We start from the raw sequence: 13706 nt of genomic DNA, 5'->3' as shown, positions 1-13706 counted from the left end.
CTCGCCACTTTTCTTGCACTGCTAATGTTAGGTTATGAGGGGCCGTAAGCAAGCAGGAAAGGCTGCAAACAGTTGGATGTCATGAAAAGTGTGGGGGTAATGAATTACAAAGTAATGAATTACAGTACTGTAATTTAATTACTTTTGTCAATAATGGAGTAACGTAATAAATTACAGTTCAATTTTCAGTAATTAAATACAATTACTAGACTACAGAAACCCTCATTATTTACTTTTTGGTGCAGTGAAGCCATATGTGACTAATAAAATAAATTCATTTGTGTAAACAGTTGGCACTGACATATAGTCTCTTAGTTAAATGAAACAAAATGGATACTAATAAATAAAAACAGTTACTGATGCATGCGTGCATGCAGGCATGCTAATGAAGTATTGGAGATTGGTCAAAGAAAGATGAAAAGAGTGGAAATATGGATGTGGACAAATTCATAGAGGTATGTCAACATGTCAACCAACTGGGAAATGTCTCAAATCACCTGATCCAGTTCATCCATTGTTTCAGTTCTCTCAACCCTGTCTTCCCTCCAATCATCATTAACCTCTCCTTCTTTTCTTTTCTTTCTCATTCAGTCTACTCTTTTTACCTGAATCTCTGTCTGTGAAAACAAAAGAAGACAAAGCCGCACAAAATTTCTGCTGTTTTTTTACTGAATATTACCTCAGATCAGTCCTGTCTCCGGCAGGAAAACTGTCACACAAATAATGGAGTCCAATTTGTTGCTATTTCCACAGATATGGTAGGGCTCCGGCTTTAACAGAGGTTAATGGACAGCAGAGATCAGCCTTTAAAACACACCGCAAGGGTTTTATGTTTGAACTTACATAAGATAAAAGGGATTATTCCTATGGACATTAAAGAAAATAATGAACAAAATGCTTTTGTCCCATGAAATGTGGAAACCTATGCCTTGATATAAAGCAACCACAGAAACGCGTTAAAAAATGGACTTCATGAGATGTTACTTCTGTTTTAAATAAATACATTTTTAAAGACTCTTAAAAGTGTACTACCGTAAGTATTCACAGTTTTTCAGATACTCCTTTAAAGGAAAACAATTGAACATGAGTTATTGAGTTCAGCAAAAACCCATTACTGCCATGCATAAGCACAAAAGGTTGAGGTTCGTGCAGCTAAAAGAAAACTCATAAAAACTTTGAATGAGACTCAAGTTCAGTGCTAGAGACTCTTCAGGGGCTGCAAAAGTTACTCAAATCATTGCTGCTTTAAAGGAAGTCTTTTGAAAAACAAAGCTTTTATTTGTCACTGCAGTATTATGTATTATGTATCATGTTGCAAATTTTTCCAGCTGTGTGGGTTTTAAGTGCTAAACTGCCAGGATCCCCTTGCATTAATATTATTTTGATTGGTTTTATTTCGCCATCTTATAATGGGATTATTTTGTTTAAGAAAGGTTGATTTTAAATAGATTTTTCAAATATTTGCACCTAAACTTTCTTTCTTTAAATTGAATGTCAAAAATTAAGATTCATTTTTCACAAATAATTAAGCAATTTCTGTTTAAGCCTGTTTAAGTGGTTCTCGGAGAGCCAGTTAGTTATAGTTAAAAGAAAAGAAAAACCTGAAAGGGAATACAAAAGTTTTTATCTTCTATTTAGCTCAAGGACACAAAACAATAACACAACGATCTGTCACGCTTTTTAACAACTCTTTGTTTTTCCGTTCGTATGCCTCCTTTTATGTTTACCCAATTATTCTCCAATCACTTTAACTTTTCTCAGCACCATAAGTAGTTGAACTCAATTTTCGTTCAAATGAACACAAACAAGCAAAAAAAAAAAGCTTTTTTCACTCATGAGAGGAAATTCTGCTCAGTGAAGTAGGAAAACCTATGCTTAAATATTGTACAGCTGCTGCTGCCTGTAATGAAATTCTGTGACAATTCTCAAACGAAGCATCATCTTTCTAAACCAAAGATCCGAATCCTTAATTTGTCTGACTCCTAACAGTTTCTGGCAGACACTTCGATGAAAAATGAAAGAGATGGAAATGGTTTTGGGCTAATCTCGCCATCCACCGCCTCCTTCTTGCGTGAAATCTACAATGAAAAACGTCGGCGTGCAGTGAGGCGTGAACATAGCAAGATGTCATCACACCTAATAGGAGAGGCTAAAAGCTGACACCGCATGGCAACTTGCTTAGCTGCGATGCAGATGTGCAACATGTAAGAGCAGAGAAGCTAAACTCAGTGAACAGTCTGCACCCAGACTTTCTGCTCTGCAAACCATATTAATACTCTGTCGGCACATAAAGAATTTCATCAAAGATGAAATAAAAAATAAAAAAAATCCAACAGGGCTGTTGCATTACACAGCATTTAGCAGCTCCTATTTTCCAAAGAAACATACTTTTTTTTCCCCCATACAGCTGGGAGCGCTGTGAGGTCAGTAGATAATCACAGAGTCCCAATCCACAGTGATTATCCACCCTTAGATCAGAACCCCTGGCTGACTAATTGGCAAACAGGCTGGTTAATCTTGTGAACTACAACCTCCTCTAATAAAATTCTCTCTATCTGAACATCTTTGGGAGGAATTCTTTAGACCATGTTTCAGTGGAGCACCTCTGTGTGAATAAAAGCTAACAGATGCAGACAGAGGAAAAGAACTTCATCATCATCAAAAGAACAGTCATCATAAAAAGCAGTCCTTCCACCCCACAATGTTTTTCCAATGATTGTGTTTTACATGCTGGCAAATAATATGTAGCATATATATAACTTCAGTCATCTTTTGATCTATTGTAAAAAAAAAAAAATCCCAGTGGTCTTTTGCTATTTTTAGCCAAAATCAAAAAACTTGTATCAGTAGTTCATCAGAAATTCCCTTCTGAGTTGTGGGCAGGAACATTGGCACGGACTAACCCTGCCCCTGAGCTATCTGAGCAATCTCTTTACACGCTCTCCCACTAGCTTACAGCCCCACACAACTCCAAACTAACATTACCAGTGCAACAAAAATGGCAAGCAATATTGGAGCTATTAGACGTACAGTTTTGAGCCAGATTCCAGCTCAGGCAACGAAAATGAAGAATGGATTTAGTCGTGGAAACATGATGGAGCGGAGCAGGGAGCTTGTCGCCTGCCCATCGTGTTCTCTATGTGGCAAAGACAATCTTTTCAAACTGCACTTTTGCTCCGGATTTACAAGAATTGGAATAAAGAAATATTCCGAAATACAAGCTTAACTTTCTTTAAATTTGTCCTCCATCATCAGAAAAATGCTACAAGAACATGTTAAAACATAATTTTCAGTATTGTGGATCATTAGTCATAATTTCAGAATCAATCTAATCCATTTACATGCATAAAAAAATCTGATTATTATTATCTGATTTGACAAACAAGCAGAATACCGCATTTACCATATCCAGTTTTTAGAAATCCGATTAACACCATTAACTATTTATCTGATTTGGTTTGTTCTTTTAAAATAAAACCAGTAAAAATTCCAGACATTTCAAGTAATGTAGTCACAGTGTGAGTGGGAAACAAAACACAAAGGGCAGATACATTAAAGCCAACTTCTAATGGAGTGCAGAAGCATGTTAACAATTTTCAGACCTAAAAGCTCTGTAGGACAACTCTATAGGCATGAATAACTGCAGCAACGTGAGAGTAGATGTTAAAAAGACAATAAGGTTTTAGCAGGTTGTCTCTGAATAGAGCACACACAAACCTTTACAGAAATCTGATTATGCACTGACACATAACAGAGTTTCAGATTTAGTCAAGTGCATGTAAACTGTTCAAATCTGATTACTTAAGTTATCTAATTGCGCTTCCATTTCAGATTTCTGTGGGCATTGCTCTCTGCAACACTTCAGAGAAGACCTCATTAAGACCGCCTTAAATGGCTTCTCTACCCAACACTGGAAAACATCCTTTATAGCTCAATAAAAATACAAAACACTGTAAAAGTTCTATTTTGACAGAGCTAGACAAAAATCCTTGACGTTCATTTCCCTCTCTGAGGATGTGTGTCTGCATTCACACGTTTCAAAAACCCCACATCTTCACATCACAAGCAGACAACAGATCAAAGCTGTATCCTGGTGCTGCGGCGGGGCTAATTCAAACATATTAAGATGTGGTCAGTTATGAAGATACCTCTTTGGTAACCTGAAGAACAAAGCTCTTCCTCGGCATGACACAGAACATCTGACGCCACATTTTCAGCAGCAGCATTTTCTGTTTCTCACTGAACACAAACTGTCCTTTTCAATGACAGCAAAGAGAGTCATCTCTCAGCTGCTCCTGATCTTTATTGGAGCAAAATCATCCCATAATTCAAGTCCTAATATTCAATTCTTGAACGGGTCCCCGTGAAATGACTGTTAAGATTTTAGATACAGGGTGACTGGAATGGACAATAGTTCAAAGAGGCGTCATAATTTATGCAGAGCTACACAAATTCATATTCACCAGCATCTGCCTGATTTCTTCATGCACAATTCATGTGGCAGAGAGAAACAGGGTCCCAAATACCACAGCCAGTTCGACTGTGATGGATTAAGAAAAGGAGCAATCAAACTATGTGGAGTTCCCTTAACAGGGCCTTGGAAGTGCCATTTACCACCGCTCTGTTTTTCCTCTTATGACCCCACAGGTTTCATGGGTGACAGAAGTGTAATCACATTCATTTTTGGCCATCCACAAAGTGAGTGACATTTAGTCGTTGTTACTGCTTTGAATGCGGGCAAAATAAGCCCATTTCAGCAGACGGACGAGTCGGATTTTCCCTTGAGTGCAATCAACAACAGCTCATTAAGAAACAGCCTTGTGCAGATCCAGTTATTTTGGCAGAAAAAGGAAAAACTCCATCATCCCATGGATATTCCAATACATAAACATGAGCTCCTGCTCCACTGCGTCTATGAATACCTTAAATTTATTGTATTTGTCAGCGTACACTGGTTCAAGGAACATTCTGCGACAGAGAAAATCTATAAAACAAAAGATTAGTAGAAACAGGAATTGTGTGTTTTTTGAGATTTTGCTTTAATCTCTGGGACCTAGATACCACAAAAAAAGAGAGAAAGATCAGATGAATCCAGTCTTACCGATTTGTGCAAGCCTGCATTTCTGTGGAACTGCAACGGTGCCGCCAATAAAGTATATGTTGCGTGCCAAAAGGGTCGTTCCAGTGGGTTTCTCAGTGGAAACATAAAAAAATCCAGAACGTACTTTATGAGCAGATAAAGCAGAGGGCCCAACAAAAGAAGAGCAGATTTCTCCCATCGCTTCAGCCACTAAATCGAACGCCAGTAGGAATTCCCAATCTGCTGCAAAAACTTCCAAAAGAAAAGAATAAAATCGAAAAACTTTTTCTCACATCATATTTAACAGATCATGGATCACTTTAGTGAATCTTCACTCTCCGAAGAGAAGCAACGGAATCAAACCCCCTGCTGTTCGTCTTCCTCTGGGCTGTACTCTGATCTCCAGTGGTGTGTTCATTTGCCCGCCTTGTCTGTCTCTTCTCGTGGTCATCTGCTCCTCACTCCCACCTCCCCACATCCACCCCTCTCTGATTCCCAGAATCTGTCCAGCTGTGTCAGTATAGTTCCACTCCACACTGACATTTAGTTCTTAGCAGCCATTGTTGTGCATGAGGCAAGAAGATAGTGCAGCTTACCGGCTGGGTTCATCAGGGTTAACCAGTGAAATACAGGGATAAAATTGGTGACATAACATTCATGATAATGCACCAGAAGCAAGATTTAATAGATAGACATGTGGGGGAGTCACACACCGCACATCTGTCCTACTCTGCATGTAAGAGACTAAAGTTCCAGAGTTTTACTGCTTGGACAGAACTGATTCTAAAAAAAATGTAAATCTGTCCAGGTTTTTTTTTTTTTTTTTTTTTTTTAAGATAGAAAATACAAATTTTCTTGATAAACCTTTTTCCAATTAGTCTGGGGATGTATTCAGGGTTTTTTGCATTATTTACATCTATTTATTTCCATGCTCTGATGTCTTGCAAAAGCATCACCACATCTCTGCACCTTCTACATTTTCTTTGGAGATTAAAACACACACTGCAAAAAACAGGCCCACTTAGAAAAAAGTCATAAAATCTGCCAATGGGGTAAAAAAAAAAAGGTCTCACCAAGAACTCTTATTTTAAGAAAAAGTTCTAGGCAGGTTTCCTCAAACTAAGATCATTTCTCTCTTGAAAAACTTTCTTAATATGCTTATTTTTCTTGCAATATAGAAAGTAATACATTTTTTCTTGGAGAAAGGGTCTTGTTACTTTTTTTTAATTCAGTTTTTGCATTGCTATCACTGCAAACATGAGATACTTGCAAAAAAATGTAAAATCTTATTTTTTGTCTCATTAAGAGCTCAGACCTAGAAATAATGAAATTATTTTTTAAATTAGTTCAAAAGTTTGCATCTTGTTAGAACTAGCAGTTAAATATTTATAGTTGGTGGTAAAATTACATTACAAGTCCAAAGATAAGCACAAAAAAACTAAAAACTGAAAGGTGCAGTGACTAATTGGAAAACACTTTTTTTGCTGTTACCTTTTATTTTAGTTCAATGTTGAATCTCCTTAATATCTACATGGAGAAATTGGATGTTTGCATTTCATTTCAGTTGTTCTATCCCACACCTCTGTCCCCTCTATGGCTCCATCCCTATTCAAACCCAGACATGGTTTGACACATTTTCTTTCTCTCTGAACATCATCATCCCTTCACTTCAGGAGATAGATAACCCACAGATTATATCTGATAAGATCTCATCGTGTCTTCATTTAACATTTGCTATAGAGCTAACAGTCGTCACCCAGTCTTCTCTCTGTCCTCCCAGGACATTCGTGAGCTCATGAAACTGAATCAGTGAAGCCCACATCTCTGTGACAGATAATGACTTCCAGATGAATGTAAATCAGGCTTTGCCACAAGGGAATGTGACCATACTTAGCCAACACCTTTTGAAAAATCTGAATTCCATCAGCTGCTACACATACAGGGTGATCTGCAATATGACACCGGGGTGTGTTATCAACACAACAGTGCTGTGGCTTTTTAATAGTGTAAGTCAGTATTTCCCAACCCTGGTCCTTGGGGTACACCGTCCTGCATGTTTTCCATGTTGCCTTGCTTATGCACACCTGATTCAGCTCATCATCAGGCTCTGTAAAACCCGGACAATGACAGTCACCAAAGGCAGGTGTGCTTGAGCAGAGTTGTATTGAAACTCTGTTCCCAGAGGGCTAGGGCTGAGAAACACTGGTGTAAGTTGCCATTTTTTTAAGATTTAAAAATAAATCAAACAATACATTGATCTTTTTGCAGTTTGCTTCTTTTTTTCTGTTTTTTTTATTAAAAGATTTTGTTTCAAATGTCCTATTCTAATACAGGTTTAATTCCTGGTATGTTTTATGTAAATAAATTCTGAACTTATTCACAGAAATATAATAAATTGTCCCAAGTTAAAAGGAAACTCTTATTCTCAGGGGAATATTAGTTTGAACCACTACAAAGTCCAGCTTTTAGACATATTTTTATGCATATGATGTCAAATTAGAGAGGTTTTTTTACACAGAGGGAAGCACAATGTGATTGTGCATTGCTTGCTTCACACAGAAGCAATTTGCTATTTTGTTGAACTAAAAATTGCAGAACAAAAAGAGAGCCTGTGGGCTTCATTTTAGGACAGCTTCTTCTGCCCTCTGGGAGTGCTATTCCAGCTGCTCTTTTTTTTTTTGGTTAAAAGTTAAATGAATGAGGTGTTTGTCTGTGAAAAAGGTATGCACACATGCTTAAAACTGGCAGGGATGGTTTTCTGCAGATAGCAAAGCTGGTTAGAATGACATTTACATGATATACACAAAATCATTTCTTCAGGCGTGCACCCAAAAAAATAAATAAATGAGAAAATGTGAGAGTTTTCAGGTTTTACAATGCAGTTACTGATTTCGCCTTGTAATCTTTCATTTGAAAAACTTTTTAAACTGTGGAAAACTTTGGTAAACAGTTTAAATAAAAGAAAAACTGTGTTGCATTTTAATTTGGACTTGACTATCATCAGTGTTGTTACATGAACCTTGAAAAGTTATATTTTATAAAGAATAAAGTTGGTTAGTCCACATTTATTTTTCACTAACTAGTTGTTTGTATCCAGTAACCTGTAGTCCACAAAAGCAGCAACATTCAATTTGCCCAGTGAGCTTAGCTTTACCCTCCTGAGACCCGGCCCACTCATTTATGTCCTCTATAATGGACATTTTGTTTACCTGTATATTTCTAAGGAATTAAGAGATACCTTTCCAAATCCTACTCTACTCTATAGAGGACATCCTGGGCTTTCCAGTGATGTCATGTGATGAGTTTGCATGCTTAGAACTTTTACCTCTACCAAGATGGCTGCCATACCATTTACCTCATTTTATGGAAAGGTGAAAGGCAAGTCAAATATTCTGTATCTATTCCTTTTTTTACCATGATAATTATATATATTCTTGGTCATAAACATGTTAGGAACTATATTTTTAGATCTGAAAACAGTTTCATGTTTTCTGTTTTAAAACAGCAGGCATTTAATGAATGTCAACTGTGGTGGACACCAGGATCCTTTTAATGTATTTAATGGCTGCAGATTATTTTAGGAGAAAAAAGTGAAGCAGAGAGGATTCTATACCAGATAATTCAGGGAGATTCAGATTTGGAGCTTTCGGATGATAAAAAGGATGAGATTCAGGAAAAAATAACTAATTTTTTTAATTAACTTGATTTTTTTGTGTTTTTTAAACGTCCATCATAACAGGTTAACCTGTGCTAGCAGGGTGCCCTGGCTATCAAGATGACCCTAAAGTTTGTGAATACTGGAGTCCAATCCCATACTTTTCACAGTACATTGATTACATTTTGGAGGATCTGTAGTTGTGTTCCAACTACCGGGGAATCACACTCCTCAGCCTCCCTGGGAAAGTCTACACCACAGTACTGGAGAAGAGAGTCCGTCCAATAGTCGAACCTCAGATCCAGGAACAACAGTTCGGTTTCCGTCCCTGGTCGTGGAACAGTATAACAGCTCTACACCCTCTTTAGGGTCCTGGAGGGAATGCGCTCATCCAGTCCAGATGTGTTTTGTGGATTTGGAAAAGGCATTCGACCACGTCCCACATGGTATCCTGTGGAGGGTGCTCTGGGAGTATGGGGTCCGGGGAGCCTTGCCTAGGGCTGTCCGGTCTCTGCATGACCGGAGCAAGAGCTTGGTTTGCATAGCCGGCAGTAAGTCAAACCTGTTCCCGGTGCATGTTGGACTCCGGCAGGGATGCCCTTTATCACTGCTTCTGTTCATAGTTTTTATGGACAGAATTTCTAGGGCACAGGCAGGGGCTGTAGGGGGACCACAGGATTTCATCTCTGCTCTTTGCAGATGACTTTGTCCTGTTGGCTTCATCAAGCTGGGACCTCCAGCGTGCATTAGGGCGGTTTGTGGCTGAGCGTGAAGCGGCTAGGATGAGGGTCAGCACCGCTAAATCTGAGGCCATGGTTCTCGACGCAAGAAAGGTAGTTTGCCCTCTCTTGGTGAGTGGAGTGTCCCTGCCCCAGGTGGAGGAGTTTAAATATCTTGGAGTCTTGTCCATGAGTGGGGGAAGACAGGAGCGTGAGATTGACAGGCGGATCAGAGCAGCGTCCATAGTTGGGCGGTTGCTGTACCGGTCTGTTGTGGTGAGGAGAGAGCTGAGCCAATAAGCAAAGCTCTCAATTTACCGGTTGATCTTCCTCTGTAGCAGATGGTTTAACAAGTGACAATAGAGTGACATAGAGTTTTATTGTTTTAGAACAAAATTTAATGTTTTTTGGGTGAATATCACTCTAAAGATTTAATCTGCTCCTTTTTTCTGATTTTTCCAAATTGACTTATATCTTCACAGAAATATCGTCCTGTTGTCCTCTACAATTGACATGTTGGGAAATTAAAATAAACATTTTTTTAATTAAAATTGTAAGGTGTTTTTTTTAGGCCCAAACAGATAGGAAATCACATAAAAACTGAAATTGTAAGATACTTTTTTTCCTCGGTTTATCAGGAGGCTATAGAAATACTGGACTGTAATTTGTTATCAAACCATTTTTTTTGGATAAATATTATTTAAAAATGTCATATAGAGCCTTTAAAAGCTGATGAATAGAACATATAACAAATCCTTTACCTTCAATAAACATGTGAGACCTTTAGGAAAACGTTGCAGTTATGATTACTGTATCTCTAAACAAATAAAAAGACAAAAATTTGCCATAAACACTGACAAAAATGCAAAAGCTGAATCTTAAGAAAATAAAAAGATCCTTGTTTTGAGAATAAAAATTACTTTTTTTCTGTCTTAAAAGGAAAATAATCTTATCAGGAAAGTTTCTCTATAGCAAAATGATCTTAGTTTGAGAAAACATGTCCTACAGTGACTAGAATAACATGAAAAATAAAAAAATAATTCTTGCTAAGACGATTTTTCGACATTTTTCTTAGGCCATTGACAGATTATATTGCTTACCGTATTTAAAGTAAATTTGTCAATTGGGTCATAATTTCTAACTTATTTCTAAGGGGGGCGTTTTGCAGTGAAGAGCTGCTTTTAAGATTTTTTATATGGATTTATGGGGACAGGTTGTTCCCACGCACTGACTCTGTGTAACATGCAGCGACCGGCTCTCCAATGATACAAGAACTCTGTTTATAAAGTCAAATGCTGGTGCAAAAAAGGCTGGGGAATGCTCAATTAAAAGACATCCAGCCCATTATTAAAAGAAATCAATCAATTATTCAACCACTGTATCCTGAAAAAATTAACCAATCAGAAGAGACCTGATATCACAGGGTTGTGGCATTATTTTAAAAAAAGCCGTTTTTTTATTTTATTTGGGGATACTTGAATGAAGAAAAAACAAAAAAATTACAATAAATATGAGTATTTTAAACTAACAAATGAGTTAGTGCAATAGTTTAAAGACAGATTGAAATAGATTAGAGATCCTTAAAACAGCACAACAGGGCTTTGATAGGTGTTAGCCAGGCGTTACTTTTAAACGCAGGTATTCTAGTTGTGATTCCACAAAAAAATAGCAGGCTTATAAAACTATGGTCTTCTTGCTTCAAGTCTGACCTGATATTGTCACATAAATGAAGACGCATGCTCAGTACTTGAGAATTGATGAGGCGTATGATTACTTACATAAAAATCTGACAGATCACTTTGCACAAAAAATAAATACTAATGCTGCTAATATTTATCTAGTCCACGCCTTGAATCAGTATTTTGTGTTACTTCAAAAATGGATTTCACAAGAGTTTGGATTTTGGCAAATAATCAGATTGTTCATTTGCAAATCCCAGAACGGAGGAATTTAGTTTTCTTTTGGCAAACTCCTTCTCATCTTCCTTTAGTTTGAACAAGTTATTAATCCAACCTAACAAAATCAGCAAATGGCAGCAAATGCTGTGAAGAGAGGAAGGGGCGTGTCCCTTACTTTTACAGCATACAAGTCAGGATGATTGTTTTTATTTTTATTTTAGGCAACTTGTTTATGTGAAAAAGCATGAAAGGATGGCTGTGATTACTCGGATAGGAATTAAAAAAGAAATCCACAGTTAGATTTTGTTGTGATTCAATGTGTTATTGGAAAAAGATTCCAGTGCTGTTCCAGCACTAACAGCAATTATCTTAATGTGTCAGCCAAGAAACTCATCCAGGAATGAATCAGTGTTTTTCACAAAGATGCAGTCGCCTGCACTCTTAACAGTTTTCAGCTGGTTTGTTAAGAAACAGGTTAGGAGTTCAAAAACTCACAAATTCCGTTCATTAAAATGTAAATGTCAGCATGTTAGTGTTCAATAGTATTCAAAACCTGTGGAATAAAATGGACCCACTTGTGAACAGCATAAAACACAAGCAAATCATCAGTAGAAAAAAAACCACACGTTTTTTATTGCACTCTCACATCCCTAATTAGGTCTTTTCAAGCTGCTGCTCAAGTCACCAAAGCCACAAATGGGTTCCCTGGTTCCCCGGGGGCGGGAAGTCAGACGTAGAACCGGAATGAAAATATATACATGACAGCTGCTGCATGATAGCGCATTCTACAAAGATGCTACAGGGGTTCCCCGAGTAGAAATATGCAACTCTGACTTCAAAAGGGAAAATGGGGTCTTGGGCGCGCTTGACAACGTGTGTGTGTTTCATGTGTGCATCCGGTTCACGCTGTTCCTGCTAGGAATTTTTCCTCTCTTCTTCCAAAAGCCAGGTTGGATGACAGGAGTGGTATAAGTTATCAGCAGAGGCAGACTGTCTGAACTATGAATTTTTTGTAAGAATACTTTGACTGCCTGGTTCTTCATCTGAAGAATTATATAAAAAAAAACTTCTGGAAAGAGCATCAATTCTCCGAAGTCTTATTTATAATTGACTTTTTTTCCATGCAACTATGCTCCCACACTGTGCGACGCAGATGTGGCATGCACGAACAACTGTGCTGAACCACATTAAAATCCTCTTCATGCCGATACTGTAACTCTGGATCTGTGAAATTTTATGTTATGCATGAGATGGTGCTTGGAAAGTCAGTGGAAATGAAAAAAACAGAAGATGTGGCTTATTTTTTACTGCACCGAATTCGGACAATGAAAGGATGGGCAGGTTTTCTCTAGAATCAAAAAAGGAAAGGAAAGAAAAATGTATTCAGGGAACACTTTAAAAAACCGAAAAGATCTAAAAACATAAGTGTGTTCTCCCTCCTAAAGTCTGCTGCTGCGTTTGCCCTGCAGCAACATCAGAGAGAATAGCGAAAATGGGGGAGAAGATGTTGAGAACGTGCTGGGATTTTTCATCATCAGTACAAAAGAGACACATTAGCAAAAAACACTTTTTACATCAAAAATCTGTTTCCTCTGTGTGGAGGAGATCAGTAGACATGGATGTTACCTCTGCCCTTTCCCTCATGCTCATTATTCCTCCTTTTTTGTCCACTTTGCTATCATCTCAAGTCATCGTGAACGAGACGGAAAATAGGGGAATTTCTTGACAGCTACAACTCTTCAAACTCCAACAGTGATGCACTTAAACCCAAAGTACTTACAGGGTGAATAGTGTCAGGTTGACATGTCCTGTTTCTTAAGTCCCCAAGATTCTCTGGGGTTTTTTTAACGGTGCAGAAGACACTAAGATGGTCTCTTTAACAGCCGAGGGTCTGCCGAGGACGACAGATCCGCCTTCAAAGCTCTGTCACATTCTGTGCTGCTCAACATGCCCTGCTTGGATTTCAAGAGGAGCTGCTTATAACAATCCAGGCTCCCTTTGTTACTGACCAGTGGCTAAAAGCTACGCGCTCTATCGTGTTCTCATACAGCTTTAGACCAAGCTATTTTGATGGTAGGACTTCAAAAGCCAGGATTGGGGAGGTTTTAATAAAAAGTGCCATGGCAGGGGGCTCTCAGCATCTGTATGAACAGGCGTGGACGATGCTTTTCTTTTCTGCCCCCTAGTGACAAAAACAAAGGGGCATTTTTCAGCACCAGGGACAGTTTCCCGCTGCTCAAAGAATCTCATGTGAACCAAATGTACAGATGAACAAAAATGGCCATTTTTGTATGTTTCTCCCACTTTGCGCCACAAAATATAACCAAAATCAATCACATAAAAACTATCTATTC

At 38.1% G+C, this 13706-nt stretch overlaps 1 protein-coding gene across 6 annotated transcripts in view; it reads right to left on the bottom strand.

Moving 5' to 3' along the window:
• plch1 (phospholipase C eta 1) overlaps window positions 1–13706 on the bottom strand; it is a 65937-nt gene that overhangs the window by 37959 nt on the left and 14272 nt on the right. For 2 of the 6 annotated variants that reach the window (XM_011482480.3, XM_020708209.2), the window contains exon 1: window positions 5102–7861. The exons of 2 other annotated variants lie outside the window; for them this stretch is intronic. In XM_011482480.3, the coding sequence (XP_011480782.1) occupies window positions 5102–5279 (178 nt within the window). In that variant the 5' untranslated portion in view covers window positions 5280–7861. Of the gene's footprint in view, window positions 1–5101; window positions 7862–13706 lie in introns of those variants that run through there. 2 more of the 6 variants (XM_011482476.3, XM_011482477.3) reach the window with 1 other exon arrangement.

The sequence above is a fragment of the Oryzias latipes genome, chromosome 13 (genome assembly GCF_002234675.1).
Source record: "Oryzias latipes chromosome 13, ASM223467v1".
NCBI classification, from domain to species: domain Eukaryota; kingdom Metazoa; phylum Chordata; class Actinopteri; order Beloniformes; family Adrianichthyidae; genus Oryzias; species Oryzias latipes.
The sequence above is the reverse complement of the archived record's forward strand: the minus strand, read 5'-3'. Positions and strand labels throughout refer to the sequence as shown.